The sequence below is a fragment of the Hyla sarda genome, chromosome 1, assembly GCF_029499605.1.
Source record: "Hyla sarda isolate aHylSar1 chromosome 1, aHylSar1.hap1, whole genome shotgun sequence".
Lineage (NCBI taxonomy): Eukaryota > Metazoa > Chordata > Amphibia > Anura > Hylidae > Hyla > Hyla sarda.
This window is the reverse complement of record NC_079189.1, coordinates 479,348,387-479,370,251: the sequence shown is the minus strand read 5'-3', so window position 1 is coordinate 479,370,251 and position 21,865 is coordinate 479,348,387. Positions and strand designations below refer to the sequence as shown.

The 21,865-nt window shown below is 40.2% G+C and overlaps 1 protein-coding gene across 1 annotated transcript in view; it reads left to right on the top strand.

Annotated features, from left to right (window-relative positions):
- Positions 1–21,865, top strand: part of ADAMTS19 (ADAM metallopeptidase with thrombospondin type 1 motif 19) — a 245,689-nt gene that overhangs the window by 38,390 nt on the left and 185,434 nt on the right. The window contains exons 4-6 of the mRNA XM_056537289.1: positions 2,000–2,172; positions 4,998–5,081; positions 6,496–6,653. Of these exons, the coding sequence (XP_056393264.1) occupies positions 2,000–2,172; positions 4,998–5,081; positions 6,496–6,653 (415 nt within the window). The remainder of the gene's footprint in view (positions 1–1,999; positions 2,173–4,997; positions 5,082–6,495; positions 6,654–21,865) is intronic.

Below are 21,865 nucleotides of genomic sequence, written 5' to 3'. Positions count from 1 at the left end.
TAAAGTCAGCTGATAATATTCGCTGTAATATAAAATTATATTCCTATTTTTTTTATGAATTTCAGATGAGTTCTTAGTTAACCAGACAGGGGAACTACTGCTAATAAATATTTATTAGAATTAACTCACTTTTAGTTATAATTTTTGCTCTGACATATCTTCTATTTTCAATACTGAAACTGGAGCCACAGTATTTTCCCTACAGACAAGACTACTGCTAGATGGATGACCATAAAAATCCAGTTCTTGTCTTTTGTCACTTATCTATCTCTAGTATTGAGTTATATTGAATTCTCACTTATAAAATCCTGTATTTCGTACAGGGTTCAGAAGGAACATATCCCTCATGCTTCCTCTGTGTCTACCATAAAGTGTGAATGTAAACTGACCTTTAATACTATTCTGTTTACACAAGGTATTGTAGCAGGTCTTTTCCACACGTTTATTACCTACAGATGTAGCCAGCATTAATATGCTAAAAGACACACACAAGTGTGAATATTTGCTCTACAGATATTGAAGGAATACCTGGGTTGTTTCTCAAAGTCTTAAAGTTTCGATAATGTATATATTAGGCATTATTGTTTCATCGAATAAGAATTTTCCTGGCTTGTAAAGCCTAAATCTAAACATCTTTAAAAAATATATATATATATATATATGTATATATATATATATATATATATATATATATATATATATATATATACATCTTTACATTTAAGTAAACATTTTGATACATTTAGTACATGGTTTAGTACATGGTTTTCTAAAAACCATACATCAATGACATTTTTTTAAAATAAAAGTATCAAATTTACACCTATTGCTTGAAACTAAAAATAGAATTAAAACAGAAACATTCTTACTGTCCTTTCTGGCTATTTTTAACACAAGAAAATGAACATTATTAAAGGAGAACTATCGTGTAGAAAAATGTATCCCCTATCCAAATGATTTTTAGATGGGGGGGGGGCAGAGGTATTGTATTAAAGGAGTACTATTGTGCAGAACAACCTATCTTCTATCAGAAGCATAGGGGATAATTGTTCGATCGCAGGGGATCCAACCGCTTGAACCCCCTGCTATCTCCTGCACAGAACCCCAGCTCTCCCTTGGAACGGAGCGTGTCGACCTCCGCATGAAGTGGCAGCCAACACACCTCCATGTATCTCTATAAGAGAGTCGGAGATAGCCGAACACTGTAACTCCAGCTCTCCCTTAGAGATATATGGAGGGGGCGTGCCAATCAGTGCTTCGTGCGAAGGGGGGGGGGGTCAACACGCCCCATACCTGGGGAGAGCCAGGGTCCCATGCAGGAGATCATGGGGAGGTCTAAGCGGTCAGACACCCCGCGCGCGATCAGACAATTATCCCCTATCCATCTGATAGAAGATAGGTTGTCCTGCACAACAGTTCTCCTTTAATACAATTGGATTGAATCTCCATTTGGCAACAGCATTATAGTACAAATAGTATTTTGGAAGTTTGTGAAGGTTAGTCCAAAGTTAGTTCCAAAGTTATACAAAGCAAGAATTGTGGCATTAGGTAATCACCAATTTCAAAGGAATATCCTAGAATATAAGCTTGATAAACTAAATTAATTTCTGTCATAAACACAATGATAAGAACATAATAAATTCCAACCATGGACCACAAACTATGCCAATGTTTCCCAACCAGGGTGTCTCCAGGTGTCTCAGCATGCTGAGCGTTGTAGTTTTGCAACAGTTGGAGACAGTTGCCCATAGGAACCAATTAAATTGCCTCTTTCATTCTAAAAAGGCCTCTGAAAAATTAAAGAAGCCATCTGATTTGTTGCTATTGGCAACTGGTAACTTATAAATCTCCCCCTATATGCCTATCAAGTGTATTTAAAGGATAAAAAGGGACTTTGTCTGTGTTTTTGGATTACTGTTTTGTCGATATACATATCATATCATTTAAAGGTTATTGGTGACTAAATATAAATCAGTGATTGACTTTTTTTATTTTCTAGATAAAAGGAGAACAAAAAATTATAAAGGGACTGAAACAGGAAGAGGAAAACGATATTCCTACAAACAAAACCAAGAATACAACATAGAAACTGTGGTGGTTGCTGACCCTGCCATGGTTTCATATCATGGGTCGGAAGCAACTAGGAAATTTATTCTTACTATACTCAATATGGTAAATAAGATTTAATGTTCATTGTTGCTGTAAAAAGCTTTTTATGGGAAACTGACAATGTGATAAACCCAATAAACATGGTTACAGTGCAGGTGAACCGGAGTAAAATGATGCATTACTAACAAAAATAAGTCAAGCCGTTTCTGAGTTACCGGCTCTGTTGCTAGTATGCAACTATGTCCCTTTGCACAATGGAGGCAGGAACTGGCTTTCTGAGCTTCCTTGCCTCCTTCCAAAATGCCTCCATATGCCCATTAATCTTCAACATATACATAAACCTTCACTCTCACATCCTTATGATCTTATGACATGAGAGCCTGTACCCACAGGTACTAGAATAGCAGCGTGCAGGCGCAGCTTCTTCCTCATTGCTTCTCAACAACCTAGGAACGTGCAGCCTATGTTCACATGAGCGCTCTGTAATTCTAGCAGATCCCTCATATGGGCACCAGCTCTCATGTGATTAGGATGTGAGAGTGAAGATTTATGCATATGCAAAAGAAGGGCAGACAAATGGGTGCAAGGAGAAGGGAGACAGGGAAGCTGATAAAGCTGGTTCCCGCTTCCATTGAGCAAAGGGACATATTTGCCTGATAACAATGGACCCTGTAACTCATCTGGACTGATTTTTGTAATTTAGAATTTAACTCCGGTTCATCCTCATTATAACTCAGTGTATCGGGTCTAGTGCAGGTAAACTGACAGTAAGTTTCCCTTTATATAGCTCTGGCTGTCAATCTTATTATGCACTAATACACTCATTGACAAAAACAAAAACTTACCAAGAAGGATTTGTTGGAATCAACAGAAACTTTACATATGTGATATGTTTATTGAGGAAAACTGTATGACGGAAAGGGGGCTCTAGAACCATGCTTTGCCACGTCTAGCCTGAATTCAAGGTGAGATACAGTTGAGTATAGAAGCATACAGTTTCTGTCTAGCATCCTTGGCACGTTTACCCACAGATGATGCAGATGGGTCTGTAGATTCTGCACATTTGTAGGTTGTTGAAGCTGGCGTCCTAACAGGTTCCATAAAAGCTTGATTGGCAATAAGTCTGGCAACCTGACATGCCAAGAAAGTGTTGAATTCTAGCAGAGACATTCTGGGGAATTGGTGAGTTGTTGAGCATTATCTTGCTGATCAATGCCAGTTGGAAGAGGCAACACATGTAGTTGAAGGATATCCTGATAGTTTCCCTTTTATTACTGTTAGGGGTAAACGACTACTGTCATATGCGGAGGCTCCCCAGATAATCACACCAACAGTTGGGGCAGTGTGTTGCTTCACAGCAAAGGCAGGATTAAAGCGCTCAAGACAAGGGATTTATACTTAAACCCAATGGACTGATGGTTCATTGTGATTGCATGTCCTCAAGTAACTACTGCTCCAAACACTTTTTCCACCCAAAAGTAGACCTCTTGTGGCAAGACCCAGTGTCTATTCAGAATACACCTGTAATAACTCACATATCTGCCTGAGATAAAATTGCATGCCAAGTTTCGCAGCATTTCACCATTTCTATCTCGGTGTGTTATTATTTTTGTCAACGAGTAACATAACATAGTAACATTTGTAAATCTGAAAAAGGACAAGAGTCCTTTAAATTTAACCTAAAACCCTACTTTGTTGATCCAAAGGAAGGCAACTTCTGTGCCAATTGCCCCATGATAAATTCCTTTCCGACTCCCACATCAGAATAAATCTCTGGATTAACATTCTATCTACATAAAGCTAATATCCATAACCTGTAATATTATATTTTTCCAGAAAAACATGCAGGCCCCCCTTAAATGTGTTTATTGAGTCAGATATCACAACATCATGTGGCAGAGAGTTCCATAGTCTCACTGCTCTTACAGTAAAGAATCTCTGTCTGTAATGATGGTGAAACCTTCTTCCCTTCTAGACATTGGATATGCTTCCTTGTCATGGTTACAGGCCTAGGTATAAAAAGGACTGTTCGTCCCATTTATAGATTTGTACATTGTGATCATATAGCCCCTAACACGTCTTTTCTTGAACGTTGCATAAGAGATAATATTGTGAATGTAAAATTGAATGTTCCCTCTGAAGACTAGCTTCAGTTTATCTTCAGCCACAGTAAAAATGGCTGAAAATATTGACTTATTTTCCAAAGTTCTGAACAGTTTATAACTAAGCATGCAAGTTCAGGAGGTATGGGGCAAACGCCATATCTGGGGTGTCTACAGTCTGTTTTGCCCTTCTTATATTCACACTACTAGTCTTTGTGATTACACCAGCACTTCCTTTCTTGTTCTCATGTCCCTGTCAGTCAGGATGGAAGGTCAGTCAGTATCCCATAGTCAAATCCCCTCTGATTCTAATTAGGCACAACAGACATTTACAACACGTGCATATACAGATTCTGCACTCTGGGATACATGTATAAAAAAAAAAAGTTCCCGGCAGGGTAACGCCTAAATGTTTTATGTTACAACATCTATAAGAATTTGCAAAGCTTGCTACCTCTCTACCGAAGATAATCTTCAGGAGCAAGCACTGAGTCATGTACATAAGCATCAATGTGTCTTGTACAACTGTAAAGAGGTTGTGGCACTCTCCTTTGTTCCTCTGAGTTGTCATGGCCCCAGGGTTTGTCTCCTACTGATCACACATTGATGACCCCTCCTAATTATCAGCCTATCAGTCCAAATTCCAGGAAACCCACTTTAGAAAAATCATGTCTAAATATATAATCAACTAACAAGTGACTTTTTTTTTCCTTTTGCTATTTGCTGTAACCACATCCATATGCAAACATATGAGCTCAACAAATCAAAACAATTTCTATCTTTTAGGTATATAATCTTTTTCAGCACAAGAGTCTTGGAGTACAAATGAATCTCAGGGTTACAAAACTGATTCTCCTTCATGAAACGCCGGTAAGTAATTGTATAGCATTATTATTATATTTTTTGATCATACAAATTACAATGTCAAAGGAGTTACACATGATCCATTGGGCTATTGGCCACAAATAAGTTCCAATAATCGCAAAAAATTTGATTACCAATTTCACACATGTGAAATAATAAACCAGATATTACAGGTGCTAATTCTTTTACATTTAGAAAATATCATGAAGTATTACGAAAAACATACAGAAGTGCACGTCTTTTTATTTTACTTTTGTCTCTGAGCTTTCCCAGCATTCCATGCGGCCAGAGACAACATGTCATAAATCACATGGTCTCCAGGGGGTGTGGCTATGCTGCAGTGGGTGGGTGGCTAACATTACTTCAGGAAATCCTTTCCACTATGCTATTCATCCACCCACTGCAACATAGCCACTCTCTGTGGAGACCATGGGGCTTATCACATTGTCTTTGGCCACATGGAATGCTGGGAAAAGTCAACAGTAAAACCAGAGACAATGGTGAAATAAAAAGGCTACAGCACTTCTGGGTGTGAACAAAGTGGTGCACAAAGGTAATAGAAACATATTACACAGTAATGTAACTTGGCATCATTGGCTCAAAGGCTGATGAAAAAAAAAATCCTGTAATAACCCTTGAAACCTTATTCCTTAGAGCGCTTCCTGGTGGCAACAGAAATATTACCATCAAATATTCTCAAACCAATTATTGATACTTAAAACACACATTTTTATGGTATGCTTTAAATATGCAAAACACATATAAAAGTGTGATGTGATGTGCAACACCGTTCACTGTACATTTGGCAAGCCGAGTGCTAGAGCACCAGCCTGGCAAATGTAAAGTCAGTGGCAGTGTATAATTTACAGTGCATCCATCGCCACTCCCGTACTCTTACCTGCATTGCAATGGATCTGATGAAGGGTACTGTACTGTAGCACCACCACACTCATGATGGTGAATGTTGCATCTATTATTTTAATAATAATGATTGAAAAGATTGAGGCCATCCAAAATACTACCAGAGCACTGATCTGTGGGAACCCTGGTTGGAACATGTGGCCTCATCAGGCTTTAAAATGGCTTTGGCCATTTCTCCTTAACTTTTTCTCCTTTACGTAGATAATAATAAAAAAAAAAAAACTGTGTTGCCCATAGCAACCGCTCACAGTTTAACTTTTATTTTTTTTTTCAAGGAGGGGTATGCAAAATGGAAGCTAAGCTATGATTCGTTGTGATTATTTTTTTCTTGTTGTTGTTTTTTTGCTTTAGATAATCTCAATTATCCTCCCCACATTTTTTTTTACTTATTTGGATTGTCTTTGACTCTCATATAGATGTGACAACAAGTCCAACTGAACTAAAAATACATCATGAGCAGGAATATACATTAGTTTAATAACACTTTTATATTTTATAGGCAGATATGTATATAGGACACCATGGAGAGAAAATGTTGGAAAGCTTTTGCAAATGGCAGCTTGATGAATTTGGAAAGAAGAATGATGTCCACATGGAGATGACCACAAGCTGGAGTGATGAATATTCAGCTGTAGATGCTGCTGTTCTTATAACAAGGTAAAGCCAGTAGATACGGATTACATGGAGTCCAGGAGAAATGGGACTATTTAAAAGACGCATTATTGAAGGCAACAGAAAATTGCATTAGACTTGCCAGTAAAGGCAGAAAAAGGAAGAAACCACTGTGGTACTCAGCAGAAGTGGCCAAAATCATAAAAAAAAAAACAAAGCTAGCATTTGGTAGTTATAAAAAAATAAAAATAAAAACAGAGCAATGAAGATAGGGAAATCTACCAGTTTAGGCAGAAAGAGGCCAAGCAAGTTATAATAACTTCTAAAGTGCAGACAGAAGAAAATGTTGCTCAGTCTGTGAAAAAAGGGGATAAGACATTCTTCAGATATATAAATGAAAAAAGGAAATTAAAACAAGGAGTAACTAAATTAAAAACAAAGAATGGAAGGTGTGTAGAAGAGAACAAAGGGCTAGCCAACTGCCTTAATGAATACTTTTGTTCAGTTTTTACAGAAGAAAAAGAAGGAAAAGGACCTCCATTAGGGAGGAAGACTAATGAATAATTTGATGCATGTGTCTTTACAGAGGAAGAGGTTCTACATTTGCTATCTAAAGTGACAGCAAAAATAAGTCACAGGGGCCTGATGAGATTATTAAAAGAGCTAAGTGGTGAGCTAGCGAAACAGTTTACAGATTTATTTAACCAATCACTGGTAATAGGAGTCATCCCGGAAGATTGGAAATTAGCAAATGGCATGCCCATTCACAAGAAAGGTAGTTGTGAGGAATCAAGCAACTATAGGCCAGTAAGTCTGACATCAATAGTGGGGAAATTAATGGAAACCTTACTAAAAGATAGGATTGTGGAACATCTAAAATCCCATCGATTTCAAGATGAAAAGCAACACCAGATTACTTCAGGGACATCATGTCAAACTAATCTTAAAGATTTTTTGACTGAGTGACTAAAATAATAGATGGCGGAGGGGCAGTAGACTTCGCATATCTAGATTATGGTAGGGCTTTTGACATTGTCCCACATAGAAGACTTATGAGTGACAGACAACAGAGGATTGTAGTCAAAGGAATATATTCAGAGCAAGGTCTTGTTACCAGTGGGGTTCTGTACTCGGACTAATTTTGTTTAATATTTCCATAAGTGATATTGCAAAAGGTCTCGATGGTAAGGTATGTCTTTTTGCTGATGACACAAAGATATGTTACAGGGTTGATGTTCCTGGAGGAATACACCAAATGGAAAAGGATTTAGGTATACTAGAAGAATGGTCAGAACTCTGGAAACTGAAATTTAATGTGGATAAATGCAAGATAATGCACCTGGGGCGTAAAAACCCTCGGGCAGAATATAGAATATTTGACACAGTCCTGACCTCAGTATCTGAGGAAAGGGATTTAGGAGTAATTATTTCAGAAGACTTAAAGGTAGGAAAGCAATGTAATAGAGCAGCAGGAAATGGTAGCAGAATTATTGGATGTATAGGGAGAGGTATAAGCAGTAGAAAGAAGGAAGTGCTCATGCCACTGTACAGAACACTGGTGAGACCTCAGTTGTAGTATTGTGCACAGTACTGGAGGTCGTATCTCCAGAAGGATATAGAGAGAGTTATAGATCTAGAGAGAGTTCAGAGAAGTGCTACTAAACTAGTACATGGATTGCATGATAAAACTTACCAGGAAAGATTAAAGGACCTTAACATGTATAGCTTGGAAGAAAGAAGAGACAGATTGGATATGATAAAAAATTTATATACATAAAGGGAAAAACACAGTAAAGGAGGAGAGCATATTTAAAAGAAGAAAAACTACCACAAGAGGACATAGTTTTAAATTAGAAGGGCACAGGTTTAAAAGTAATATGAGGAAGTATTACTTCACTGAGAGAGTAGTGGATGCATGGAATAGCCTTCCTGCAGAAGTGGTCGCTGCAAATACGGTGAAGGAGTTTAAACATGCATGGCATACGCATAAGGCTATCCTTCATACTAGATAGGGCCAGGGACTATTGATAGGATTCAGATTATTGGGCAGACTAGATGGGCCAAATGGTTCTCATCTGCCAACACATTCTATGTTTCTATTGTTTGAGTTTTTACAAGCTGATATGAGCTTGTTGGTATCAGCATCCCCACCATTCAGATGAGAAATAGACCACAGTGCTTTTGCAAGTACCGCGGCTTCTTCATTGCTTCCCAGGCATGGTGCTGCACAGTTGGTAGCAACTGTACTTGGTATTGCTACTCATCCTAATCATAAATAAAAGCAATCAAAATACTAAATTGGTGGGGCTTCCTTTGATTAACCACTTAAGGACCTAGGGCGTATGGATATGCCTTGACGTCCTGGTACTTAAGGACCCAGGGCGTATCCATACGCCCGTGGGAATTTCGGTCCCCGCCGTGCACCAGGAGGGGACCGGACCGGGGTGACTGCTGATATCGATCAGCAGGCTCCCCGCACAAATGCCCAGGAGGGTCATCAGACCCCCCCATGTCGGTGATCGGCGCAAATTGCAAGTGAATTCACACTTGCGATTTGCGCCTATTCCGGGTCATACGGGTCTATGGTGACCCGGTGACCAGGAATGTAAGGGGAATCGCGGTTGTCTAAGACACCTACTATCCCCCTGAAGGGATAGGAGTGAGGTGGAAGAGGTGCCACCCCCCCCCCATCCCTGCTATTTGTGGTCTAGACGCGACCACCAATAGCAGATCGGGGGCAGGGGGGTTAACTTTTGTTTTCCCCGACCTGCCCACCCACAATAGGTGGGGCAGAATGGGGAAACGAAGGGGACCGAATGCCGAAGTCAACTTACCCGTCCGGAGGCAGCGGGCAACGGTGATCGGCGCGGGCGGCATGTCGTGCGGCAGAAGAGGACGGCTCTCTGGATCCTATGGAAGCCGGTAAGTGGATCTGGAGGGCTACAGTCTGAGACCACTGTAAAGTGGTTTCTATACTCTAGCCCTCCAGATGTTGCAAAACTACAACTCCCAGCATGCCCAGACAGCTGTTTGGGCATGCTGGAATATGTAGTTTTGCAACAGCTGGAGGGATGCAGTTTGAGACCATTATACAGTGGTCTCTAAACTATATCCCTCCAGATCATGCAAAACTACAACTCCTAGCATGTCCAAACAGCTGTTTGCTGTCTGGTCATGCTGGGATTTGTAGTTTTTCTAAATCTGGGGGTCCACAGTTTGGCGATCACTGTGCAGTGGTCTGTAAACTGTAGCCCTCCAGATGTTGCAAAACTGCAAATCCCAACATGCCCAGACAGCAAACAGCTGTCTCGGCATGCTGGGAGTTATAGTTGCGTACCCCAGCTGTTGCATAACTACATCTCCCAGCATGCCCTCGGTGATCAGTACATGCTGGGAGTTGTAGTCTTGCAACAGCTGGAGGCACACTGATTGGAAAATACTGAGTTAGGTAACAGAACCTAACTGAAGGTTTTCCTACCAGTGTGCCTCCTGCTGTTGCAAAAGTAAAACTCCCAGCATGCACGGTCTGTCAGTAATGCTGGGAGTTGTAGTTTTGAAACAGCTGGAGATTCCCCCCCCCCCCCATGTCAATGTACAGGGTACATTCACATGGGTGGGTTTACATTAAGTTTCCTGCTCCAAGTTTGGGCTACGGCAAATTTTTCACGGCAGCGCAAACTCCTAGCGGGAAACTCACCAGCCAGTGCGAATGTACCCTAAAAACACTATACTACACTAACACAATAATAAAGGGTAAAACACTACATAAACGCCCCCTTACACTGCCCCCCCCCCCCCAATAAAAATCATAAACGTCTTGTAGGGGAGTGTTTCCAAAACGGAGCCTCCAGCTGTTGTAAAACAACAAATCCCAGCATTTCTGGACAGCCATAGACTGTCCAGGCATGCTGGGAGTTTTGCAACAGCTGGAGGCACCCTGTTTGGAAATCACTGGCGTAGAATACCCCTATGCAATCCCTAATTTAGTCCTCAAATGCGCATGGCACTCTCTCACTTTGGAGCCCTGTCGTATTTCAAGGAAACAATTTAGGGTCACATATGGGGTATTTACACACTCGGGAGAATTTGCACTACAAATTTTGGGGGGCTTTTTCTCCTTTTACCCCTTATGAAAGGAAAAGTTGTGGGCTACACCAGCCTGTTAGTGTAAAAAAATAAACTTTTTACACTAACATGCTGGTGTTGCCCCATACTTTTTATTTTCACAAGAGGTAAAAGGAAAAAAGACCCCGAAAATTTGTAACACAATTTCTCCTGAGTACAGAAATACCCCATATGTGGGCGTAAAATGCTCTGTGGGCGCACAACAAGGCTCAGGAGTGAGAGCGCTCTATGTACATTTGAGGCCTGAATTGGTGATTTGCACAGGGGTGGCTGATTTTACAGCAGTTCTGACATAAACACAAAAAAATGAATACCCACATGTGACCCCATTTTGTAAACTGCACTACTCACTGAATGTGACAAGGGGTATAGTGAGCCTTAACAGCCCACAGGTGTTTGATGAATTTTCATTAAAGTAGGATGGGAGAATGAAAAAAAAAATTTTTTTCACTGAAATGCTGGTGTTACCCTAAATTTTTCATTTTCACAAGGGAAAATAGGAAAAAATTCCCCCAAAATTTGTAACCCCATTTCTTCTGTGTAAGAACATACCCCATATGTGGATGCAAAGTGCTCTGCGGGCAAACTACAAATCTCAGAAGAGAAGGAGCGCCTTTGGTATTTTGAAGAGAAAATTTGTCCGGAATTGAAGGCCATGTGTGTTTACAAAGCCCTCATAGTGCCAGAACAATGGACCCCTCCCACAGGTGACCCCATTTTGGAAACTACACCCCTCATGTAATGTAATAAGGGGTACAGTGAGCATTTATGCCCCACATGTGTCTGACAGATTTTTGGAACAGTGGTCCGTGAAAATGAAGAATTACATTTTTCATTTGCACAGCCCACTGTTCCAAAGATCTGTCAAATGCCAGTGGGGTGTAAATACTCACTGCACCCCTTATTAAATTATGTGAGAGGTGTAGTTTCCAAAATGGGATCACATGTGGGGGGTCCACTGTTCTGGCACCACGGGGGGCTTTGTAAACGCACATGGCCCCTGACTACCATTCCAAACAAATTCTCTTCCTAAAAGCTCAATGGCGCTCCTCCTCTTCTGAGCATTGTAGTTCGCCAGCAGAGCACTTGACATCCACACATGGGGTATTTCCATACTCAGAAGAAATGGGGTTACAAATTTTGGGGGTCATTTTCTCCTATTTCCCCTTGTAAAAATGTAAAATTTAGGGAAAAAACTGCATTTTAGTAAAAAAAAAAAAAAAAAAATTTCCATTTACACATCCAACTTTAACAAAAAGTCGTCAAACACCTGTGGGTAATTAAGGCTCACTTTACCTCTTGTTATGTTCCTTAAGGGGTGTAGTTTCCAAAATGGTATGCCATGTGGGTATTTTCTGCTGTTCTGGCACCACAGGGGCTTCCTAAATGCGACATGCCCCCCAAAAACCATTTCAGCAAAATTTGCTTTCAAAAAGCCAAATGTGACTCCTTCTCTTCTGAGCATTGTAGTTTGCCCGTAGAGCATTTTACATCCTAACATGGGGTATTTCCATACTCAGAAGAGATGGGGTTACAAATTTTTGCGGGGCATTTTCTCACATTACCCTTTGTAAAAATGGTAAATTTGGGGGAAAAACTGCCCTTTAGTGAAATTTTTTTTCCCATTTACACATCCGATTTTAACAAAAAGTTGTCAAACAGCTGTGGGGTGTCAAGGCTAACTGGACCCCTTGTTACGTGCCTTGGGGGTCGTAGTTTCCAAAATGGTATGCCATGTGGGGTTTTCTGCTGTTCTGGCACCATAGGGGCTTTCTAAATGTGACATGCCCCCCAAAAACCATTTTAGCAAAATTCACTCTCCAAAACCCCATTGTTGCTCCTTCCCTTCTGAGCCCTCTACTGTGCCCGCCGAACACTTGACATACACATATGAGGTATTTCTTTACTCGAAAGAAATCGGTTTGCAAATTTTGGGGGTCTTTTTCTCCTATTACTACTTTTAAAAATTAAAAAACTGGATCTACAAGAACATGCAAGTGTAAAAAATGAAGATTTTAAATTTTCTCCTTCACTTTGCTGCTATTCCTGTGAAACACCTAAAGGGTTTACACACTTACTGAATGTCATTTTGGATACCTTGAGGGGTGCAGTTGTTATAATTGGGTCATTTGTGGGGAATTTCTAATATGAAGGCCCTTCAAATCCACTTCAAAACTGAATTGAAAAAATCCGACTTTGAAAATTTGGTGAAAAATTGGAAAATTGCTGCTGAATTTAAAGCCCTCTAATGTTTTCCAAAAGTAAAAACATGTCAACTTTATGATGCAAACATAAAGTAGGCATATTGTGTATGTAAATCAATGTATAATTTATTTGGAATATCCATTTTCCTTATAAGTAGAGAAAGGTAAAAGCATCACAGAGTTATTAATGTTTAAAGTGACAGGGGTCAGATGTTCAAAAAATGGCCGGGTCCTTAAGGTATATTTGGGCTGGGTCCTTAAGGGGTTAAATATAATATGTATGACAGGCATGAGTGAACATATTGAATCAGTCATTGAACACACAAAATTTGGGCCTGTCATGGAAATCCTAGAAAAATCTGTGACTATATAGTGCCATGAAACTTATCAATGATGAGTTATACAGTTCAGCTTATTCACCTGCAAGGCAATAAAATAAAGGTGTCATACACATGGAACTATTACAAATCCAATAATAAAAATGCAACATAAAGCAATAATATACTTCTCGGCAGACACATCCCGATAGGAAAAGGTTGACTGTAGTATACAAAAATATGTAAGGTCACAGCGGTCTCAGTCTGTAACATCATCAATTGTGATCATCTCCAGATACATTTCCATTCAGTTTATCTGTTTATAATGGTTAGGAACACAGATGTTGATTCTCTTTACAATACTTTGATGCAATGCATCACAATGATGTGTTAACTGGAAAATGATGTGTTTGTGAAGCATCCAACAGATAGCAACATATTCATACAATGTCATGCCAAAGCATAGCTCCAAATCCCAGCACATGCAGATGATCTGTGTTTGACAATGAAACACAGCTGAGCTTGTGTTTAGTGCCGCCCATCATGATATCCCTAGGGGGACCCTTTGTTGTCACCCTGAAAATTAACTGGTAACCCTCACTGGGGTAAAAAAGAGATTTTTAGATATGATGAGTAACAGTAGGGAGCAAATCTGGAGGGAAAACCTGTGGGATGGCTGGGTGCAGTAGTTCCTCAGCTGGTCTTGGCTTCTGGCATACTGTCACAAGGGCTTCCAAAGGGTTATGTTTTGCTTCATTGGCTGGCACAGTGGAAGGGGACTGCATAGCATGTGCTAATGGTCCCCTGGGGCACACTCTGAACAGTTTCTGACCTGATGAAAGGTGGGATTTCTGTGATGGTGAGGTGCAGGAATTAGCCCAAAACACTGGCATACACCAACTATAACGCAGTGCTTTACTTAGCATGTAAATCATCAAGTACAATGGAGGCACAGTGTCTTGAAATACTGTAATCCAACAAAATGGCTGGAGCAGGGCATCATCCTTAAGGAAAGTGAGGTAGTTTGTGGAGTCCCGGACATTCTCGATGCCCCTTTTCAGCCCTTTAAGTAATACACTAATCTAACGACTTCTCCTGTAAGGAGTGCACATTGCTTGGGTTTCAGCAGATTTCTGATAAAAAAAAGTATTACTCCCTGACTTGAGTTGTAGTGCCTACTGCAAGGTGCAGGTCCTTTGAAAAACCTGTAGCCTGAAGCCCTAAATCTTCCTATTATAGCTATGGGGTCCCTATACAACATCTCCAAGGCCACATAATGATGCTGGTCCCACCCAAAGGAGAGGCCACAAAATCAGACTGCGTAGCTGACCTTGTTTCCATGAGGAAATAGACAGTCCTATTCCGACTCATGTCCTGTGCTGTCAATTGTACAGCACGGATGAAGATGTCATTACACCAATGTGAGCAACAATAAGGAAGACAAAACGCACAAAACATCGTAAAGTGTTATCTGGTAACAAAAAAATGGGGGGTTGGGTTGAGAGTAGCAGGATACAGCATTGCTTACCTGTTTGGATTATGCCTATTAGGCATAACTTTTTTTAAAGGTTTCCAAGGATTTTGTGGATGTGCCTGCTGCTTCCTCAGTTCTAGCTTGGGGTGACAATAATCAGAAACACTGCGCACATTCGATGAATACTAAGAAAAAGTATTGGGTCTTTTTGATCTTGTGAGTTCTGATACTTTTTCTCAGTATCTGCCAAGTATGAGCCGCATTTCTGATGAAAGACATACCCCCTGTAGTGCTAATAATCAAAGCAGTCTGCACTGAGGTTCCAGCACCTTATAGACCAGCCATAGGTAACCTTTGGCACTGCAGATGTTTTGTAATACATCTCCTATTATGCTCTGGCAGACAAAATGTAGTCCAAAACATCTGCAATGCCGAAGGTTGCCTATGCCTGTTGTACACCAAAGTCCTAAGGTCGCCTGGTGACCCACAATAGCAAATGTCAGTGCAATGAGCTGATATCTCAATGTTTCATCTCGAGTATTGCTCGGGTGCCAAGCCCCAAGAAATTCATTCTTTCCTGCCCGAAAGAAATAAAACATATGTTTGAGACAGCAAATTCATAACACAGTGGCTCAACTCTATGTTTGATAGAATACTTTTTATTTTACAGTCACCAAGTGGTCAGAAACAAGTTGCATATTGTCAAAGACAATATAGTTTAGTTATTTAGTTAAATCCAAGGACTCATAGATTATGTCTTCATCTTTTTAGATACAAATCAGTATTGAAACTCTTGACAGCCAGTTTCAACTCTGCACAGAAGCACCCCACCCTGCTATTACCTAAAAAACCCCAAAAAGTAATAGTGCTTCCAATCTGTCTCACACAGTACCAGGGCCTCCACACAAAGTAATAATCTCCTGTTTGGGCTCAACAGAAAATAATAATACCCCTTTGTACCTCACAGTGATAGTGTCTTTCTTTGTGCTCCCAACAAACTAATAGTTGCTCCCATTTGTGCTCCAATGCTGTAATGATACCCCGTTAAATTTTTCCACAAAGTAGTAATGCCCTCCATATGACCCACAGTAACAGTTTCCTCCTGTGTGCTCCCAGAAAGTAAAAATTCACCCATTGTGTTCCCCAAAAAGTTAGAATAACCTTTTAGGCCAACAGTAACAGTGGCCTCCTTCAAGCACCCACACAGTTAGATCAATTTGTCCCTTTTACAAAGTGATACTTTTCCTTTTATATACCCCCATAGTACACTCTATGGGTCCCTCCAAACTAATAGTGCACCTTTGTGCTGCCCCATAGTGATAATTCCTCTTTTTGTTTCTGTAAAGCCTCAAGGGATGTGAACCAGCTGTACTACACAATTGGTTTGACTTAGGACCAATTCTGGAGTGGACTATAAATGTCCTCTAGGTTTTCACCCTTCATTCCACTCTAGCCTGTGGAAGCGGGATTTCTTCTGCTTGAGGGAATTAGGTCTCAACCCCAAGAGTGTTCCTGGTATGGCTAGCAGCTGGCCAACTGGGGGATACAGGAAAATATGAGTTAAGTCAGGGTAGCAGAGTTGTGGCATGCTGCACAGACTCAGCCCCAGTGGTTCAGGTCATATACAGGAGGGTCAGTGTAGTGCAAAATGATCAGACAGAGGCAACATCAGATACACAGGCACAAGTCAGATACATGATGCACCTTGTTATGGCAAAAACATAGATGAATGAGCGGAGCAGACTTTGGCAAGGTTCACACTGTGTTTTGTGTTCCCCTTTCAATGTTTCCATTTCAATATGTTTACGTTTGCTTCATACAAAAATATAGTTAAAAATTACCTTAGAAATAAACTTTTCTAAACTAACTCAGGCTACATTCCCTAACTACTCCTAACACTCCTCCCACCCTTAAGAAAAAATTTAGAGCTGTAAAAAACTCTGTATTATACCTTTATTCTTGCTCACATAGTGCAATCTCCCAGCAGGAGAAAGTGGGAGTTTCCCAGCAGGCATGACATCACTGAAGCCTGCTGAAGGACCACTTCCGCACTCAAATTGTTGCAGTGCTATGATGAATAGAAGACCTCAGGCTCTGTGCATGTTTCAGTGAGGCTCTATGCATGTTTCAGTGAGGCTCTGTGCAGCTTTTAATTAGGCTTTTTTGCAGCTTTCAGTGAGGCCCTTTGCAGCTGTCAATCAAGCTCAGTGCAGAGAAACACTTCCTGAGTTTGGTCTCCTGCCATGCCCTGGAGGAGACCAAACCCACTGTATTAATTGTAGCAGGGAACAGAACAGAGCCACCTCTTTGTTGATAATTATGTTGATAATTTTAAAAGCAAGTGAATGAGAAAGTGTCTGTTAATTACACAAGGAACACTGTATTAAAAGTTTGATTTGGTGACAGGTGACAGGTAGTCTTTAAAGGGGCTGTGCGCTGCCCTGACTTTCGGAGCTCCGCTCACAGCGTCTGGAAGTTCATTACTCCAAACGCTGTGTGTGGGCTTCCGTGTTCGCGGCCGCCAGGCATGACGTCACGCCCGGCCCCTCGCGACGTCTCGCCCGCCCCCTCGTGACGTCTCGCCCGCCTCCTCAACGAAAGTCTATGGGAAGGGGGCGCGACCGCTGTCATGCCCCCTTCCCATAGACTTTGGTAGAGGGGGTGGGCGTGACGTCACGAGGGGGCGGGCGAGACGGCACAAGGGTGTGGGTGAGACGTCGCGAGGGGCCGGGGCATGGCGGCCGCGAACACGGACACAACGTTCGGAGTAATGAACTTCCGGACGCTGTGAGCGGAGCTCCGAAAGTCAGGGCAGCGCACAACCCCTTTATCTATGCTATTGTATACAACAAAAAATGTAAGATCATAGAAAATGGTTTCTTATGTATGGCATTCATTAGAAACCATTTTTAGTATGAGTTGATATCCTCTTATTTTTATCCTTTTCAAGAGTATAAAATGTATCTGTTAAATGTAAACACCAAAGCCATGAAAATGAGCCTTAAAGGGGTTATCCACCATAAGGGGATTTTAGTACGTACCTGGCAGCCAGTAATGGACATGCTTAGGAAGGATTTGCGCTTGTCTTGGGGCTAAATGGCCATGTTGTGAGATAACCATAATACTGTGGCTAGCTTTTTGTGAACTGGTATTTCCTGTTTCAGTTTTCTTTTTTTGACTACAAATCCCATAATTCCATTTTCCTCCCTCCCACACATCAGCCACCCCACCCATTGAAACATAAATGAGCTGCATCCATTCGAAAGGCCTGTGGTTTTCAATCAGGGTGCCTACAGCTGTTGCATTAGTTGCAGTTTTATCTCTCTCCCATCAAGCGATCCCTCCACCCATTGAAGCAGACAGGCTCCCTGTCATCAGCTGACTAGCCGCATTGCAACCAGGGAAAAATCTGAGACAACAGTCATTTTGTATGCTGTTAAAAATAAATATTGGGGTGAAAATCACACAGGTACAGACACTATATTATGAACTACACTAACTTTACAGCTCCTGTAGCACAGTCAAATAAAAAAAAATCCTGCAATACCCCTTTAAAGAGTACCTGTCAACAAATAAAACTTTTAATATAGTTTTCCTTGTGTAATTAGCAGACACTTTCCTATTTACTTACTTTTAAAATGAACAACCTAAATATGTTTAAAATGTAATATAAAAAATGGCCACTAGGTGGCTCTGTTCTGTTTCCTGACACAATTAATACAGTGAGTTTGGTCTCCTCCTGGCCTGGCAGGAGTCCAAACTCAGGAAGTGCTTCTTGGCACTGAGCTTGATTGACATCTGCACAGAAAGTGAGAGCTCCACAGATTCTCATAAAAAGCTGTACATACTGAAAGCTGCAGGAGAGCCTCACTGACAGCAACACAGACTAAAACATGCACAGAGCCTGAGGTCTTCTATTCATCACCGCACTGCAAGCATGTGAGGGCGGAAGTGGTCCCCTAGCAGGCTTCAGTGATGTCATGCCTGCTGGGAAATGTCCACTTTTTCATGCTGGGAGATTGCACTATGTGAGCAAGAAGAAAGGTAAGATACACAGCTACATGGTCTGGATAGGTGTTAGAAGTAGTTAAGGAACATAGCCTGAGTTAGTTTAGAAAAGTTTATTTGGTGACTTTTTAAACAAGTAATGACAGGCAGGGATCAGTGGAGGACACATTAGATATGCACACCCATTATGTTTGTTCTGAGGATGCAAATACAGTTGGAAGTGACAGGGCCCTGTGGATCCAATTTTAAAGTGTCCTCTTATGCCCTGTTAACCAATATAGGTGCCAGGGCATGGTCTTTGCATGCCCTAGCATGATGAAACCGCAGCTGAAAAATATAATGAAACTAAAGGGGCAAGGCAGTTTGCTTATATACTTACATTTTACAAGTATATTTTGCCATAGGGAGGAAACACTTTTGTGCTTGCCTGTCTCTGCCCGAGGATACATAAATACCCTGAACACTGACATAATTTACTTTTACTTTACTATGAAACAGTTTATGTGTATTTACAGCATACATTAGGGTGAATTTCTGAACACCTTTTTGGAATGCAGTTATTAAGGTACAATAAGCTATTCTGTAATCACTTTTTCTGTTGTGTATATAGACTCAATAGTGCCCTTGTGTTCCTATTCTAATAAGGCTAAATGAAAACATCAATAACACAGTGCAGTTGACACTTCTCTGTGACTCTGTGTGCTGTCAAGTTACATTGGGAATATTAGGGTTTCCTGTTACTCACGAAACCAGGAATGGATGTCTAAAAGATGAGTGTTCTGAACCGTCTATTTTGTAGAGCTGGTCCCTAGTACTTTGGGCCCTCTTTACTTCTAAATTGTCACACTTGTGTAACTGATCCTTAGAGCAACATGACAAGACATATCAATAGATACCTAACCTATCTATATATTAGCTCCATGTTCTGTAATGTTACATCATTTATTCATTCATTTATTTAGTGATTTATTTATATATTTATTTATTATTTAGTGTTGCATATTGAGAAAATATATTGTAATTATTTGTTGTTGACATTTGTAAATAACGCTATTATGGATATTGCTTCCAGATAACCCCAGATGTGTTCCTAACTACAAAGTTAGCCAAAGGTAGATTGGTTTGGTTTGTTACTATATGCAGAACAGTAAACAGTAGAGGGCACACATGTCTGTAAAGATGAAGCACACATTGGTATAATAGTTGCTAGCAGTTTGCTTAAACTAAAAAGTAATATCTCATATAGTAGGTTGTCTGCCAGCCAATAAGTAAGTTGTACCCCTGGTTATTGATGATGCAGGGAATTAATGCAGAGATTGGAACTGCACTGTAGTTTGTTTGTTTGTTTTTTGTTAACTTTATATGAACATAAGAAGCTAAACCAGTCAACCAATTTCCAAATCATTTGTAATCTATTTAAAATAGTATTTATTTTAATGTTTACAAAATACAAGTCCATAGTATCCATTTTAAACAAGCTTAAGGCCTATTACAGGGTACCAATTGGACAAAAAAATAGGAAGTCTTCTATGCATAGGAAAATATTCTTCATGTTCACTATGTATAGTATTCACAAATCTCAGGAATCATTACCTATACCTATATCTATCTACAAAAAATAAGTATGGCAGCACTCTCATAGGTGAATTAATGTATGGCTCTATTCGTCAAATGTTTTAGGCCATATTTGGTGAATAAAGCCCCATAAAGGCCTTTTTGGGAGTGCAGAAACATAACTTTTTTTCACCAATTGGAGTGCTACCGACTTTTCTTCAAGTATACAGTTTTGGATCTCTAACCAAGATCAACAGCTGGAGGCACCTGTGCATGCTTTATTAGGAGTGCTACCTTTTTCCACTACTATCTATCTATCTATACATCCATCTAACTACTCTATCAATCATCTATGTATCTATCTGTCTGTCTGTCTTTCTGTCTATCATATACATACATATTTTTTGTTTATTTATAAATGTTTTTAGTAGTGCTTTATTCTAAATTTTAGGTTAAGAATTCCTTTCAGCTAATAACACCACAATTTTTTTCACCGTGTAACCGCCAGTGGAGATTTCTCTATTATGTAGGATGAGGTTACAATCTAGTCATGTAAATGGATATCATAGTCCATTAGTTATTTATGTAAGAGTGTGCCCCATACTGTCAAGCTTAATGACTTTAGGATGTTGTAACTGTATGAAAGACTCTGTATATTATCCATGCATTTTGTAATAAAAATATTCTTCTAGAAGGGAACAATGGCTGGTTGATCAAATAAAAACCTTTCCATATACCATTGTTAGACTCATATTTGAGCAGTCATATTGCATGTAAAGTTTTCGATTGTAATAATGCATTGTGTCATATGCATGTGATATGCAATAAATTCCTGCTAGTAGTAAGTCACAAGACTTAAGCCCGATTATAGATTCCCGCCCACCACAAGTTTGTTTTTAATGAACATAAATCAAGTACAACACAGATAACTGCATTTGTGGGTACAAGTACATTTCAGTAGGATGATCAGGTATCGTATCCAAGAGAAGGTTGTTCAGGTTATGAAGGTTACATGGTAGGCATTGCATGGAAGATTTCTAGATGGATTGGCTACATTTCATTGTGGATCATGGATAGAGGAGAGACATTCGTGATCCACAATACATAGAACCAATAGGCAGAAATTATTACATAATGTAATCAGAACTAGGGTTCCTGGCTAAGATAATGGAGAAATGGAGAGGGGTAGGGTGAGGAGGGGTACTGAGAGTGCTGGATTAAAGTATTAAGAAAGGACACGTGGCCTTTCAAACGTATGATGTTTGAGAGAGTGCCAACTGATCAGTTTTTCTAGCTTACATATTTGCCTAAGTATTGGACAGTACCACCATATATGCGGAGCATCCCCACAAGGTTGTCACTTCTCCATCCACCACAATCTTAATACATTTCATTAGAGCAATGGCTGTGCTTGTTCCATGCATTCCCTTATTTCCACTAAAGTGTAGAAAGACAGTGGACATGTACCTACCGTACAAGCCACTGATAGAATCGCCTGTAGATATGTCATAAATACTGTAGATAGCAATACCCTTTTAACTAATAGTTTATGAGCGCTACTTCCTAGCTATGCAA